We start from the raw sequence: 16180 nt of genomic DNA, 5'->3' as shown, positions 1-16180 counted from the left end.
AATCCCCCACAAGATTTCAAAAGTTCATCTACTGTCCATGCTGTTTCTTCAGGCCAGACCACCCTGCTTCTTGCCTCTCCTGCATCCAGAGTCTTCCTTCTCTGGGCTCCTCTTCCAGCCAGCCTCTCCTCACCCAGGCCCCCTTCTTCTCTCTGCTTAGTTAATTAACCCAGCTTCATTCCTCTACACTTCCTCTACACAAATTATCTGCAAATTCTCTGGCTTGCAACTGGCCACTGGCTGTGCTGCATATCGGAAAACTAACTTTTTCTGGCTGAGCATACATTGGCTTGAATAAATCTTCAAGGCAATGATCAACATGAATTAAAATTTTACTTCAAAGTTGGTGTATTAGCCTGAGGTTAGCCCTTGTAACAATGTCTTTTTGAGGAAAGTACATTGGACCCACAGTGTGAATCCTAGGAAATACTCAGACAAACCTGTCCCACCTCAAAAAAAGATTGAAATTCAAAGAGGGGTAATTTTGCCTTTCTTTGAGCAGTTGTATTTCAGAATTCTTTGACTCAGAAATTTGAATAAAACTCCAAATGTATGCAGGTGCGAGGAGTTATCTTTACCTACTAATCTACTAAAATATCTGACTAAAATCTGAGTAGAAGGGAATGCTTTGACATAAATGTGGATTAGCTGGGGTTAAGGAAAGACCTCCTCTTTCTGACAGTATTGGCCTTTCACCATGGCCCTCGCTACCAGTTCACAGATAAAGAACTTAAGGCCAGAAGAAATAATAAGATTCTTATTTGACTTTTGGCCTCGACAGCATTTGAATCTAAACCCCAGTATTAGGTACAGTCATTTCAGCAACAAGTGTTTAAATTCAGAGCAGATTAAATTGTTATATGCTACAGTATACTAGGGAGAGTAAGGTACTCCTCTTCCCAAAACTCTTGTAGTATCAGGAACCTGATGCCTTTCCAAATTCCAAAGTTAGCAGTTGGTTAGACTCTGAATGCACCAGCAAAGCATATAACCATCATCATCCTTCTATTTCCTCTATCATTTCAGAGGACTAATGTTCCATGTTGGGTTTTCTGTCTGCATTTAGTGCTAAAGAATTCATTTCCAGAGCCTGGAAAGCAATCAGGAAATGTCTCATAACATCATGACAGGGTCAGAAGAAAGGTCTAGTTATTTCCCACAACAGTGGCCTTAGATATGCTCCTGATTCCAGGCTGTCAGTCCACAACTCTTTCTCTTGCCATAGGACCAAAAGACTGCCTATTCTATGAACATAATCTTCCTCAATTTTCAAGTTTCCCTACAATGTTCATTAATAGCAACAGATTCAGTTGCCAGAGGAAAAAAATAATAAATGCAACTTTCAAAAAGGATCTCTCCAAGTGTATGTGGCCTGTAAGGACAGAGTTTCCATTAAAAAAATGTGTAGGCAGGCAGAAAGAAGGGTCTCCCCAAGCATGCGCAGAGTGTATACAACCTTCTTAGATTAAATGTAGCTCTTATGGAAAAGAGGGAATTTAATAGTTCAGTGTTCTTTAAAACTTAAATAGTTTTACACTAAAATTGTAATCCAAAGCTTCCTTTCACTCTCTGGTATGGTTTTCGTCCAGATCTTTAACAAGCTGGTAGTAAATGTACCCTTTCTAAATGTGAATGAAAGATGTTACAAAGCAGAATTGAGAATGCAGCAGAATGCAAAGACGTGCCAGTCAGCATCCTGATGACCTATTTTTATTGTAGCAATCCCATTTTTGAGGATATGTCACTATTATTTTTTTTTAGGAAAGCTGCACAATGAGGTGTCAGCAAACATGCTGCTTATCGTTAAAGAAGTTGTTTGATGACTGCAAATACTTGTCTGTATGACTGACAATTTAGTCAACGAGCTCCCACAATAATGTGTAGTATCACATTTCTAAAGGAACAAATACTGTTATTTTTCTACAACAGAAATACATGGGAGTGAGCAAGCTGCCCATCTACAGTAAATTTATAATTTTATGGATTCTAAAATTGTAAAAACTGGAGAGACACACGTTTTTAGATGGCCAATCAGACAGTTGCTTGGAGCTTTTTCTTTTTGCTATAGGCATATCTCAATAACTTTTTCAGTGTATTTCAATAAAAATGTTCTATGTATTACCTCATTATGTGACTTCATAAAAACTAATTCTTCACAGCCATTGATATTAAGGCACATATCCAACAAGCAAACATCATTACCACTACTTATAAATAAAGGCACAGCCCAAATCCCACCCGAGAACTTTCTGTTTACACACACAAAAGTATCACAGATGTAAATCTTTATTTCCCATATTTTAATTAGAAAACCTCACACTAACATTTAAGTTGGGAACAACTTGGTAAAGGGCGTTATGAGATGACACAGAAGATATTTATAAAACTGTCCCAATTTTGGCTGGGATAGAGTTAATTTTCCTCTTAGTAGCTGGTGCAGTGCTGTGTTCTGGCTCTGGTGTGAGAACAATGTTGATAGCACACTGATGTTTTTAGTTGTTGCTGGGTAATGTTTATACTAAGTCAAGGACTTTTCAGTTCCTTGTGCCCTGCCAGCAAGAGGGCTGGAGGGGCACAGGAAATTGGGAGGGGACACAGCCAGGACAGGTGACCCAAGCTAGCCAAAGAGGTATTCCATACCATATGACATCATGCTGAGTATATAAACTGAGAGAAGAAGGAAGGGAGGGACATCTGGCATTATGCGGGGACATTTGGCATTATGGTGTTTGTCTTCCCGAGTAACCGTTACACATGATAGAGCCCTGCTTTCCTGGGGATGGTTGAACACCTGCCTGCCAATGGGAAGTAGTGAATGAATTCCTTGTTTTGCTTTGCTTGCATGGCTTGTGCTCTACTTATTAAATTATTTTTATCTCAACCCTTGATTTTTACATTCCTTTCTGATTCTCCTCCCCTGTGGATAACTGGCTAGCTGAAAAAGTTCACATAGACATAGTCCAGCTGGCTGGACAAAAATGCACATCGCTCTCAGCTTATCTGAAGTAAAGCAAAAGTTACACAATAACAGGAAGATTGCGGTGGGAAAAGAATGTTGCAGGTGGGAACAGATAACTACAGAAGAGAAACTAGGGGCGGGCTTGGTATTTAGGCAACTAACCAATAATGAGCTTAACTTTTGTAATATGTATGAGCTAATTATAACAAGGCATAAAAGGTGACTGTAAGGTACAATAAACGAAGTCTGCTGATCACTCATATTGAGTGACTGTGTCTTCCCTCCGTCGCGACACTCCCCATCCCTCTGGGTGAGAGGGAGTGAGTGAACAACTGCGTGGTATTTAGTTACTGGCTGGGGTTAAACCACGATAGTCCTTTTTGGCAACATTAGGTGAAAAAAATACAAATAATATAGATTCATAAGCATTCTGAAATTAGAGCCTACATTGAAAGCACTGGTGAATTGAGTGTTTTCAAATTTCTTTTGGTGTTTTTTTTTTTTTGAGGGAATGAAGATTAATAAATTAAAATTACCTTAAAACTAAAAATATTTATGGTCTCCTTTACTGACAATGAGTCAACATAATGCTATCAGTGATGAAGGCTATAAAACTTTTGTTCATTAGCAAGCCAACCAACAAAAACCAAAAGTAACTGTTGTAAAATCACCTTGAAGAGAGGAATTAGAGGAAAATTAGGTCCTAATAGAAGCGTAGTATTACAGAAAGCTTTTTAGGGTAAAATACAGCTATCGCCTTCAGGATGGTTGGCATGCATGGAATCTACATCACCACAGTTCCCTAAGCTACACATCCTGCCAGCTCAGCACATGCTGATAGGAGTGACAGAGGATGGAGCAGAGTGGAGACCCTGTGGACATGCTCTGTCATGTTCCCTGTGGGAATTGTAGCTTGATGGCATCACGCAGCTGACAAGCTGCATACCAGTTGTTACATGAAGAATCCATGAGATGTCTATGGCTGAGCCAACCGTTGTGGCAAAATGACTTTATTCAGATGAAATAATCTCATTGTAATACTCACACACACCTCTATCCCAAAGTTACCTGCCTCCAAGGTACTACCACACCTCACTGGGCACATGATACCTATCAGTAACAACAATATGTATGACTAGAGTCACTCAAGCTCTGCTTAAATGTGATGGAAATGGACTAGTCCTGGACTGAAATAAGTCCATGGCAGGGGGAATTGTTGTCTAAACTCCTGGATTACCCAACCCTGATTTAGTGTTCACAAGGCTAGGTCAAGCTGACTCACTCTAAAATTGTTATGAATGAAGGGACTTTAATCAAGGGAGTCAGCCTTGGGGAGCATGAGAACAGACAGTGAAAAGAACACCATTATCTAAGTTATGCAGAAAGAAGCCTTCAACTGAGGAAAGTTCAGGCTATGAGAGGAAACAGGATGATAAGGTGTTGCAATCCACTGACATCAACAGAAAATTAGTCTAAAGTAGGACAAAGATAATAGTGGTAGTGGGAGATCACAACCTCCAACTCAAATAGCCCCCCCAAAAGAGGGCCAAACCCCACCTGGGGAGCATGCATAGTTAGCAGAGAACTTCAATAGTGCTATCTGAGGATGCGTACTGATTTGCATTAAAGTGAGAAACTTGTAACCAGTCCTGTGTATGATGAATTAATATGCGATGTACGATGAAGTATAAAAAGTGGACAGATGAGGAGAGAAGTTAGGGGAAGATTCCATCATAACTTCTGGGATCAGTTGACGGGCTGAACCTGTCTTCTCCCCCATAGGGACGCCTATTGGGTAAGCACTTTGACTTATGCATGCTAAATAGCTAACTCATTCTAGCTGTCATTAGTAATTAAGGTTTTGGTTGTATATAGTTAGGTTGTGTATCATTTCAAGCTTGTTTTTGCAGACAGTCCCTATCACTGGCAATTACGAATCTTAACTTGTCACAATTTTATAATAGTGTTATGCCGTAAACTGTTAGTGTGAGTCCTTTGTGGGCACTAAGTTGCCAGCAGCAGGTAACACATTTAAACAAAGTGGGAAGACCTGCTGAGGGGTCCCCCTGATGCTGTTGGCGTGTTTCCCTGAACAAGGTAGTCGAATTGCCCTCTGATCCAGTGGGACTGTTCAGTGAAGGGTCCCTGTAACGGGACGCTGACAGACTGGTCAGGCACAAGGGTCTCGGCTTCCTGGGGTGCTAATAGACAGATAAAACACCTGGGGTTGAGAGGATTTCCCCCCCTCTTTTCATGTGACAGTAACCTTGAATAAATTGCAGGGCAATGTATCACTAGACATGTATTTTTACACTTAAGTTTGAAATTAACTGTTTAGAAAAATAATGTTTAGAAAGCACAATGAAAAATGAACAATACTTACAACCATACCATTTAGGGACACCCAACAATCTGGTGGGAAATCCTGGAGTAACGGTACTAAAAACTGCAGACAACCATCCCAGTGGCACAGCAGCAACATCATTCCGATCAGATTAAAGATTCTCACCACAGCACTTGCCAGATCATACGTCATATGGAAAATCTGTAGGCAAAAATTACACATGATGTATGTGATTGAAATCAGAAATGCAAATCATTTTTTTCTCATCAGGCAGGTTAAAGACAAAGAAGTATCTTCCTGAACTTCTAAGAAAGTTGAGAGTTCTCAGCAAGGCTAAATAATCTGGGCAGACAGCTGTGCTGACACACCTGACTCTTTACAGTGTTTTATATAATCCAGTGTTATATAAGATGCTGAAAAGGGATTATTTTGGATCCAAAGTCACTGACTGAAGTATTGTCTTAAAGCCTACAACTTCTTTCAATTGAAGCAAGCCTCACAAATAAATAAAAAAAAAAAGTTGGGAAGCTTGGTACATGTAGTGAGACCGTTAATTGTCTGTGAGCTTGGTATCTAAATACTCAAAGTTGTTGGAGTGACAAAGTATTTTTTTACTTCTGTTTTTACACTGTGTATTTATTAAGCCAATTTGCACATACCAGTCCACCAAGAAAAATGATACTGAAGTATTTCATTGCTCAATAATTGTCAGTTTTCCTAAAATTCTGAGAATCCTGAAACACCTGTAGTAGCTAAGTATATGTCAAATATATCTAATCATTTGGATTTCAATATATTGCTCCATTCTTAGACCAAAAATGTTTGCATTTGAAAAGCCTTAAAGCAACACATATATATACTCTTAAAAACAACACAGACATTTTCAAGTTTATCATGGGCAAGTCTGTTGGACAGAATTAGCATGAACAGCAGCAGTCAATTGCCAAATCGTATGGAGAAAAACATTATATTTAGTACTTTTATTCTCTATTGTTTTTAAAGCACTTCAAAGCTACAAATACAACCATATTCTTTACTTATTACACAATTCACTCAATTCATGGTAAATATTCTGTATTTTAATACACATAATTATCACTGTCCAGGAGTTCAGTTTAGATGATGAAGAAAGTCCAGATGATATTTCATGGAATTTTAAGGAGAAAATATTATTTAATTGTACACATAGACATAGAAATCAGAGGCTTTAGTGCTGAAAACATCAGATTGCTAGAGGTATACAACCATATTGGCATGTGCAATTTTGCATCTGTAAATAAAAGAATTACCATATAAAAGAGGGAATGTTAGTATCCTGACTTTTGCATATATAAACTGAAAGTGGAGATCAAGTACCCTGTCCTGGTTTCATCTGGGATGGAGTTAACTTTCTTCTTAGTAGCTAATATAGCACTGTGTTTTGGCTATGATGTGAGAACAATGTTGATAACAGCACTAATGTTTTTAGTTGTTGCTGGGTAATGTTTATACTAAGTCAAGGACTTTTCAGTTTCTTGGGCCTTGCCAGCCAGAGGGCTGGAGGGGCACAACAGACTGGGAAGGGACACAGCCAGGTCAGCTGACCTGAACCAGCCAAAGAGGTATTCCATACCATGGGGCGTCATGCTTGGTATATAAACTTGGGGGGTTAGCTGGGGGGGTGGTGGTGTGGTGGTAACGTTGCTCAGGGACTGGCTGGGCATCAGTCAGCTGGTGGTGAGCAATTGTACTTGTTTTCTTTCTCCCTTTTCTTTTGGATTTTACCCTTTTTCCCCACCTTTCCATTATAATTTTTATTTTTATTATTTTTATTTTTATTATTATTGTTGTTATTGTTATTATTGTTGTTCTTACCTCTTTATTCTGTTTAAATAATTAAATTGTTCTTATCTCAACCCTCGAGTTTTACATTCCTTTCTGAGTCTCAACCCCACTCCTCCAGGTGGGGGGGCATGAGCAAGTGGCTGCATGGTGTTTGGTTGCCAGCTGGGGTTAAACCACGACAGTCTTTTTTGGCACCCAAGTGGGGCACGAAGGGTAGAGATAACGACAGGTCTAATCAGACTGTGTTAGATTTAATTGTTTGCAGTATCCGTTGTATTAAATTAATAGTAATTGGCTACAGTGCTGGCTTCCCTGCTTTCAAATTTGCTGCCCATGATCCCAGGGTTGAATTGTCTTGTTTATTTACAGTATGGGTTCCCTTTTGTGTTGTTTGTTTACATTGGGACCTGGGCTAAAGTTATTATAGTGCTGTACTATATAGTACTAGTCTATAATATGATGGACTCATTGGTTTTGAAACTAATCTGGTCTGTTTACTTGGTGTTGTCACCTCTGTGTGTCTGGTGGCCCCTGCGGGGGAATGCCAACAACTGTACCTTCGGCTTTGTTTTCCAAGATAGGCGGCCTATGGGTGGGGTCTAACAACTCCCCCTTCTCCCCAGGGCTAATTACTGAAACATTTCGGATTTTAGAAGACTCAGTATCTCTGGTCCGCTGGAAGCTCCAAAGTGTCAGTCCTGAACCTAGTGATAGGAATACTGAATGCAGTTTTCATGTCCTGGAACTGGTGGAATTTTAAACGACAAACTGTAACTACTACTCCAGCCCCTGCAGCAGCTGCTGCAGCCACTCCAGCCGCCAATCCACCCTCTGCAGCTGCTACAGCTCCTGTGGCAGGTGCTGTGGCTGCTCCAGCCGCTCCATGCCTGCAGTCAGCACTGCAGCTACTCTAGTCCCTGTGAAAGGCATTCCAGCTACTTTGGCCCCTGAAATGAGTGATGCAGAAGACCAGCATGTGTCAGTGTCAGTGGCCCCTGTAGATAAGAAGAAACGGAAATGGAAAGCAGCTCCTTTGGTAAAGGGGGATGAAGTAGCAGGCCCATCACAGGAACAAGAGGAAGAAAGCAAACGAGGTAACATCTCCATCCCTATCTCTGAATGAGCTGTGGGATATGCAGAAAGATTATGCCCCTCAACCAGATGAACACATTATCACCTGATTGCTTTGATGCTGGGATAATGGGGCTAATAGTATAGACTTGGAGGGTGGGGAAGCCAAGCAGCTGGGATCACTATCTGAAGAAGGGGCCATTGGTAGGGCAATTGGAAAAGGAGTGCAAATCATCAGCCTCTGGAGGCGACTTCTGTCAAGTGTTAAAGAAAGATATCCCTACAAGGAGGATATTACATGTCACCCAACCAAGTGGACTGCAGTAGATAAGGGTATTCAGTACTTGAGGGTATTAGCTGTGAAAGAGATGATTTATTATAACCTGGATGACCCACAGTCACACACGGACCCTGATGAAGTGCAATGCACACAACCCATGTGGCAGAAATTGGTACAGAGCGCACCATCAGCATATGCCAACTCATTGGCAGTAATGGGTTGGTCAGATACTGCACCACCAACAGTGGATGAAGTGGTTCATCAGCTCCGAGAATATGAAAATATTGTCTCTACCTCCATCATCTCAGCTGTAGAGAAACTGGTCCACCAGCTTAACAAGAATATGTCCTACTCTCCACCAATACAGATTGTATCTCAGCTATCAACTGTAGACACCCTTCTGTTTGGAGGGGAGAATACAGAAAATACACACCACGAGGTACTCTGTGGTTTTACCTGCAAGACCACGGAGAGGACATGAGGAGGTGGGATAGAAAACCTACCTCAGTTCTGGAGACACGAGTGCGTGAACTACAAGGAAAAACAATCACAAGTAAGGAGTCTTCCAGGAAGGTTGTTGCTCCACTCTCCAGAGGACAGTTTCCCATACAGAGTGATAGGGCTGACTTTACTCTTGATCCTGTGAAAAGGAATTCTAACCTATTCTAGCAAGGCATGAGTGAGCGGAACCACTCCACGCTATATCCGCTTCACACCACTACCCATCCTAGTGGGGAGTCCCTAGACCAGGATTAGAGGGACCCTGTCTCCAGCCAGGTGGAGGACAGGGATAACCAGGTATATTGGACTATGTGGATCTGATGGCCTGGTACACTGGACCCACAGGAATATAAAGCTCTAGTAGATGCAGGTGCACAGTGTACTTTAATGCCATCAAGCTATGAAGGGGCAGTACCAATTAGTATTTCTGGAGAAACAGGGAGGATCACAACAGCTAACTGTATTGGAGGCTGAAATAAGCTTGACTGGGAATGAGTGGCAAAAGCATCCCATTGTGACTGGCCCAGAAGCTCCATGTATCCTTGGCATAGACTATCTTAGGAGACGGTATTTCAAGAATCTGAAAGGGTATTGGTGGGCTTTTGGTATAGCTGCCTTGGAAACAGAGGAAATTAAGCAGCTGTCTACTTTCCCTGGCCTTTTAGAAGACCCTTATTTGGTGGGGTTACTGAAAGTCAAGGAATAGTAGGTGCCTATTGCTGCTACCATGGTGCACCGGCAGCAATACTGCACCAACCGAGACACCCTGATTCCCATCCATAAGCTTATTCGCTAACTAGAGAGCCAAGGAGTGATCAGCAGAACCCATTCACCCTTTAATAGCCCCACATGGCCAATGCGAATGTCTAATGGAGAATGGAGACTAACAGTGGACTATCATGCCCTGAATGAAATCACACCACCACTGAGTGCTGCTGTACCAGACATGCTAGAACTTCAATATGAATTGGAACCAAAGGCAGCCAAGTGGTATGCCACTATTGATATTGCAAATGCGTTTTTCTCAACCCCTTTGGCTGCGGACTGCAGGCCACAGTTTGCCTTCACTTGGAGAGGTGTCCAATACGCTTGGAATCGACTGCCCCAGGGGTGGAAACACAGCCCTACCATGTGCCATGGACTGATCCAGGCTGCACTAGAACAGGGTGGAGCTCGAGAACACCTGCAATACATTGATGATATCATTGTATGGGGCAATACAGGTGAAGAATTTTTTGAGAAAGTGAGTAAATAGTCCAAATCCTTCTGAAATCCAGTTTTGCCATAAAACAAAGTCAAGGGACCTGCACAGGGGATTCAGTTTTTGGGAATAAAATGTCAAGATGGATGTCGTGAAATCCAAATGGATGTGATCAACAAAATAGCTGCAATGTCTCCACCAACTAATGAGAAAGAAACTGAGGCTTTCTTATGTGTCATCGTTTTTTGGAGAATGCACATTCCAAATTACAGTATGATTGTAAGCCCTCTTTATCATGTGACCCAAAAGAAGAATGATTTTAAATGGGGTCCTGAGCAATGACCAGTCTTTGAATAAATTAAACGAGAGATAGTTCAAGCAGTAGGTCTTGGGCCAGTTCAGACTGGGAAGAAGTAAAGAATGTGTTCTACACTGCAGCTGGGGAGAATGGCCCTACCTGGAGCCTCTGGCAGAAAGAACCAGGGGAAACTCGAGGATGACCTTTGGGTTTTTGGAGTCAGGGATACAGAGGATCTGAGGCCCGCTATACTCCAACTGAAAAAGAGATACTGGCAGCTTATTGCATATTTTACACAGATATCACAACTTCCACAGCAATTTTCTATTGTTCAAAAAAAGGAAGTTATGACAGCTCTACACTAGGGCTGGACAAAAATCACAGTTCCCACCCATGCTGTTTTCATACTGCCTCAAGCTTCCTATTAGGCTTTACTGTAAGAGACCAGATTTTTGGAATAAATCACAGTATCGGATACTGAGTGGTTTTAAAAAAATAGGTCACAAATATGACAATCAGCCAAACTGAGCACAAACATCTTCATTTCTGTACTAACTTATAAAGAGGACTTTTCTGAAAACATGCACCTAGGTGTATGTGCTGAGCAGGGGAAGATCTGGTTCTCCAATACTCTCCAGAGTCCACAAAACAGCACTTGCATAGACCCAAGTCTCCTGAATACTTCTGCTTCTGTAACTACAGGCCTATGAACCATGACAGATTGTGCATGTATTCTGTGATCAGGGATTAATAAAAATGATCATTCTGCGGCTCTTTCACTTGGACAGAGCCCATTTTGGGGCATCAATTCAGATTATAGATATGCTCTGAATTGCAAAGCTCATATCTTGATATAGAATTTTCAAGATTTTAGATAATTTTGTGCTAGTACATTTTCATATCAAATTTTTTAAATTCCACATAATTCAAATGAGTAATGTGCACTGAAAAACAAAAAAAGCAGGTGGATGGATTTGCCAATGTATTTATTTAAGTATTTCCACGATCTTGCCTAGCTCTTATAGATTTATCATTTCATGCCTACCCTGTGAGACTGTGCAATGGCTCAGTAAGTCTTCCCAAATGAGCCAATGTAACCAGTACAAAGAGATATTACAAAGGGAGACTAAAATTCAAACCAAATAGCTGGAGCACTGTGTTCCAACTAAAGGGCCTTGCTGAACCAAAGAGGTCTGTCATTGTGTTTGGGCTCTGTTCTATCTTTTTCAGTGGTATGACTGAATAACTATTGTTTTAGTTGCCCCTGAAGGTAAGACAGTAGTGATTTAATAAACAGAGCAAACTATTTTTAATCAAACATATCTGGAAAAAGAGCAGAGAATGGCCCTATTTTATGTGACCTTTAAAAACTGTTATTTTCTAGATGGAGTCAATCTGACATTAGGTTTTATAATGGAAGTCTCGCTTATTCCACTTCAAGGCATGTACAAATGGATGCTAGCTTCTGTGGAGCAAAAAGAATATCACAACAGTATATAAATGTGACAGTGTGCCACATCCAGGTTAAACCTGAAACATTAATAAAACTACTTTGAGGAAGGAAGACTTAGCAAGCCTTGGAAAGGTCAAATATAAGCACGAAGCAAAATTTATTTACTATATATAAATTCTGTTATATATATTTTCTACTGCAAATCTGCCAATGCCATACTAATATATTACCTCTCACACAGAGGGCATGACTTCACTGCCAAAACATGTGGTTTTATTATCCTGCTGTGATTAATGTGTGTGACCTGTCTTGACATTAAAATTGAGAGGAGCAGTCACTTTAGTTCTACAATGAACAAAACAAGCCAAGACTGACAAACTTCAGGATCCTGAAATAAAAAATACAGTGCTAATTTTCACTATGTTTTTACAGAGGTGGATGTCTCATTCATCACTTATTTTTATGACAGAATGTACTTCTTTAGACTAAGACTTCACCTTCATTAAAAAAATCAAAAACAGTTCATAGCTGTCAAAGACACAAACATGCAATACTAACAGCCTGTCTTTGTGACAAAATTAAGCTGAAGCTACTCTCCTTAAGTTATAGTACCAAATTGAGAGTGACCGTATGGCAAATAATACTTGAACTGTACATGAGCAGAGACATTGAGGGTTTTGTCAGCTTGAAGTATAGCTCAGTTTCCATTTCAGCATTATTTCAAACATCAACATCACCTGACCTTCAGCTCAAACTTCTTGATGGGCCAAGTATCTCAAGTGACAGCATCATTGAACTCAGGCTGGAGACCTTTGTGGGTGGAGCTGGGCTAGAAGGAGCATTTCATTTATTATCTTTTATAATTATTTGCCTCTTCCAAAAAAGGCAGCTTGAAGATACAGCCAGTCTCTAAATGGCCCAAAATATTATCTATGATTTATCTTACTAGCTGAGTGAGAGGAACTGTTTCTCATATTAATGTGTAAATGAACTCTGGTAGCAACAAGAGAAAATAAGTTATTCAACATCACTCATCTGCCCACAGAAATGCCAAGGCAGGGACTCCCACAGTGCTGAAAAGGGCAGCAGAGCCAGCAATGTGAATCCTAAAAAATATAACCGCCTACAACATTTCAAATATAAGGGCATGAAGTCAGATAAATGATTGCATTTTTAGGAATTAATATGAGCTTCTGAAGCCTAAGTTTCCCAGTTTTAATATACTTACACGAAACTGTTCTCATCCTTATTAAATGTGAAATAAACCAATATCAGGCATATATTTATAAAGAAGTCTACCACAAAATGTGTCAAAGCCACTGAGACCATTTAGGTATATCCTTAGGAAGTACTGAAGTCTTCACAAAAAGTGACATATCTGATACTTGGTTTACACCATTTTTGATCACTCAGGTCTCACAAACCTTGGACCTCTCTGATTTCCATCTTTTAAACATAACTCTGGACATTATAACACCACTTTGAGCCATGTATTTAAAAGAGAGGAACAGGGAAGTGCCTTGGCTGCATCTGCCATCAAAACAGGTGGGACAAAATTTGAACTCCCAGATTCACAGATCAAACAGTATAACAGATCACAAACATTCCCTGTGATCCCTTTCAGACTTCTTAGTTCTGTCCGTTGTGTCTATGAGAGACAGTTGCCTTGAATATTAAATGCATCCCAGGATGTTTCAAAGTATGGGCTCAGGTAAATAAAGTGTCTAAAGAATCAAATGTTTTTAGGTTTAACTGTGACAACCATAACTGAAGAAAGAGAAATACTTCTACCCAAATTCAATAAAAATGAATAAACACTGCAGGAAGTATTTATAAATACATACAAAGTAACAGCATATCCCAGAACGACATATTTTTTACAATCAGTATGGTACAAATGGGACACACGTAACCAACTTCTTTCAACCTCGGTATTTTCCTAAACTTCATTAGTTTGGGGGGTTTTTAGAGTAATCATGTTTTAACTTCCAAACTCTATGAATATGAAATGAAATCAGATACTTTCTGACACTAGGAGAAGCATCAGAAGATTGGATGTACACAGAAACTTGAAAGTTTGCATGTTTATAAGAATTGTATTTGAAACTATTTTTTCTGTAAAACAATTTTCTCAGTGTTTTTTTTCTTTTCACTAGATCTCCTGTATGTCATGATAGGCTGCAAACACTTCAAGGAGCTTCTCTTGTCTCAGACAGAACCAGGCTTGGGAAGCAAAAGAAAGCGGGTGAATAAAAGGAAAAGAAAATTTTCTCTTACATCATCCTAAACCCCCAAAAGAATCAGTTTGAGATTTAATGTGGTGGTTCATTAACATTCTTAAATCACTAGTTCTCTTTACATGATGCCCACCCTCAAAGTCATACTGCTGCATATATGAGCTTCAAACTTGTCCTAATTATAATACAGCAACATAATGATCTAATAGCAATCAACTGAAATCACAAGGAATATTTCTCCTGGAGAATTAAAGTTGGTGTCTTACTGAAGCTGTTGAGGTTAATCTTCCAAATGTGGAAATAATGGGCAAGGAATTGAAAATAAAAGTTTGTTAAATTTCCCACGGAATAAAAGTTGTGAAACCAAATTGATTCAGAATGCTTTCTTTTAATAGCATGTGATGCCTTCATTTTAAAAAGCCCCAAAATGTTGTTTTATGAGGCACAATTGTTACATTTTAATGTTTATATATTTGGGTTCTTAAGATTAAATATAAGCCATAATAATATATGTAAAATGCTATACTGTATTAGAGTTTAAATTTTGCTTTTTATACTAATCTAAAAGAAGAGTTCATAGGCCAATCCTTATAAAAAAAAGACTTTGGTTATATCAAGGATTGTCGGTACAAGTCAAGGCAGAAGATTAGCACACAATACTGTGTGAAAGTCAGAACTCTTCATCAGTCAGATGCTTAAAGCCCAAAACACAGAAAATTCATTTATTCCTATGAAAATCATGAAAATCTTGGTAATAGCAAACACGATAAAACCACATAATCACACAAACTTAAAAAATCAAAGGAATAACGTAGAGGAATGAAGCTTGGTTAATTAACATTGATAATATACAACTGTGGGCTGGTTTCAGTGGCAGTGGGTTGGCTGATGTAGATAAGGTGCAGCTGTGGCTGGTTCTGTTAAGAGGTTGGGCAGCCAAAGAAGAGAGGAGTGAGTGAGTGAGTGAGTGAGTGAGTGAGTGAGTGAGTGAGTGAGTGAGTGAGTGAGTGAGTGAGTGAGTGAGTGAGTGAGTGAGTGAGTGAGTGAACATATAACTAATATCAGAAAAGAGGAACTAAAGTAAGAAGTGTTCTTCTATGCTACTATTTGGTTGTGGGTTTTTTTTCCCTTACTGTTATTTAAAATTGTTTCTTGTTTCTAACAGTTAAATTTTTTTCAGGATTCAATATGCAATTGTTTTGGACTCTAGTGTTTTAATGCTATCAGTCATAATGGTGAAGAGCTGATGAGGGGACATTGTGCCTGGACTGAGTTTTTCACATTATTCTTTTTACAATTAAATTATTTAGTTATATTTTAACATGGTTATTTTATTATGGTAAGGTTTTTTGAAAAAACTGTTAGTGCACAGGAAGCTTAATGTGTAAAGCTATGGTATCTCTCACAGTACTTACTATTACATAGTCTCCAAGAGTTTACATTCAGTATTTTTAATTTTTTTTTAAACTAGTACTTCATTAAACACAATGCCTAGCTATAGTTTGCCATATGAATAATGAAACAAGACAGATTGCTTTATAAATTGCACATGTCCACCTCTGCATTTGAAATGTACATTAAATGTGAGTAATACAACTGGAATTGTTACTAAAACTCATCAATAGCAAATTATAGACTACACAAAGATGTGGTAAGCCTGGTAAGCTTTCCAAATCCACTGAGAAATAACGATACCATGTAATGTGGTGGTGGAGATGTAGGAATATTCATTTAGTGTGAAAACACTACTGACAATTTTTTCTTTTATATTGTTTTTGCCCTTTTTCTAGTACACCAGTAAGAGAAGTGCAGTATGTGCACCAAGCCTCTTACCAGCCCAACATGATGCCCTTCCTCTGGCCTCACAGTCTCCTGCACATTAATTTTGTTGCTTTCCCTGCCACTCAGTCACTGAGCACAGAGGTGCTCCTGCGTGTTGTTTGTCCCAATCCATTTGTGCAGCAAGCTGCCTACCTAACTAGCCTTGTCCAGCATCTCTGTTGGGCCACAGC

At 39.6% G+C, this 16180-nt stretch overlaps 1 protein-coding gene across 1 annotated transcript in view; it reads right to left on the bottom strand.

The window, feature by feature from the left end:
• LOC129783009 (potassium/sodium hyperpolarization-activated cyclic nucleotide-gated channel 1-like) overlaps positions 1-16180 on the bottom strand; it is a 204705-nt gene that overhangs the window by 116338 nt on the left and 72187 nt on the right. The window contains exon 3 of the mRNA XM_055792628.1: positions 5343-5504. Within this exon, the coding sequence (XP_055648603.1) occupies positions 5343-5504 (162 nt within the window). The remainder of the gene's footprint in view (positions 1-5342; positions 5505-16180) is intronic.

The sequence above is a fragment of the Falco peregrinus genome, chromosome W (genome assembly GCF_023634155.1).
Source record: "Falco peregrinus isolate bFalPer1 chromosome W, bFalPer1.pri, whole genome shotgun sequence".
Lineage (NCBI taxonomy): Eukaryota > Metazoa > Chordata > Aves > Falconiformes > Falconidae > Falco > Falco peregrinus.
This window is presented reverse-complemented; position numbering and strand designations above follow the sequence as displayed.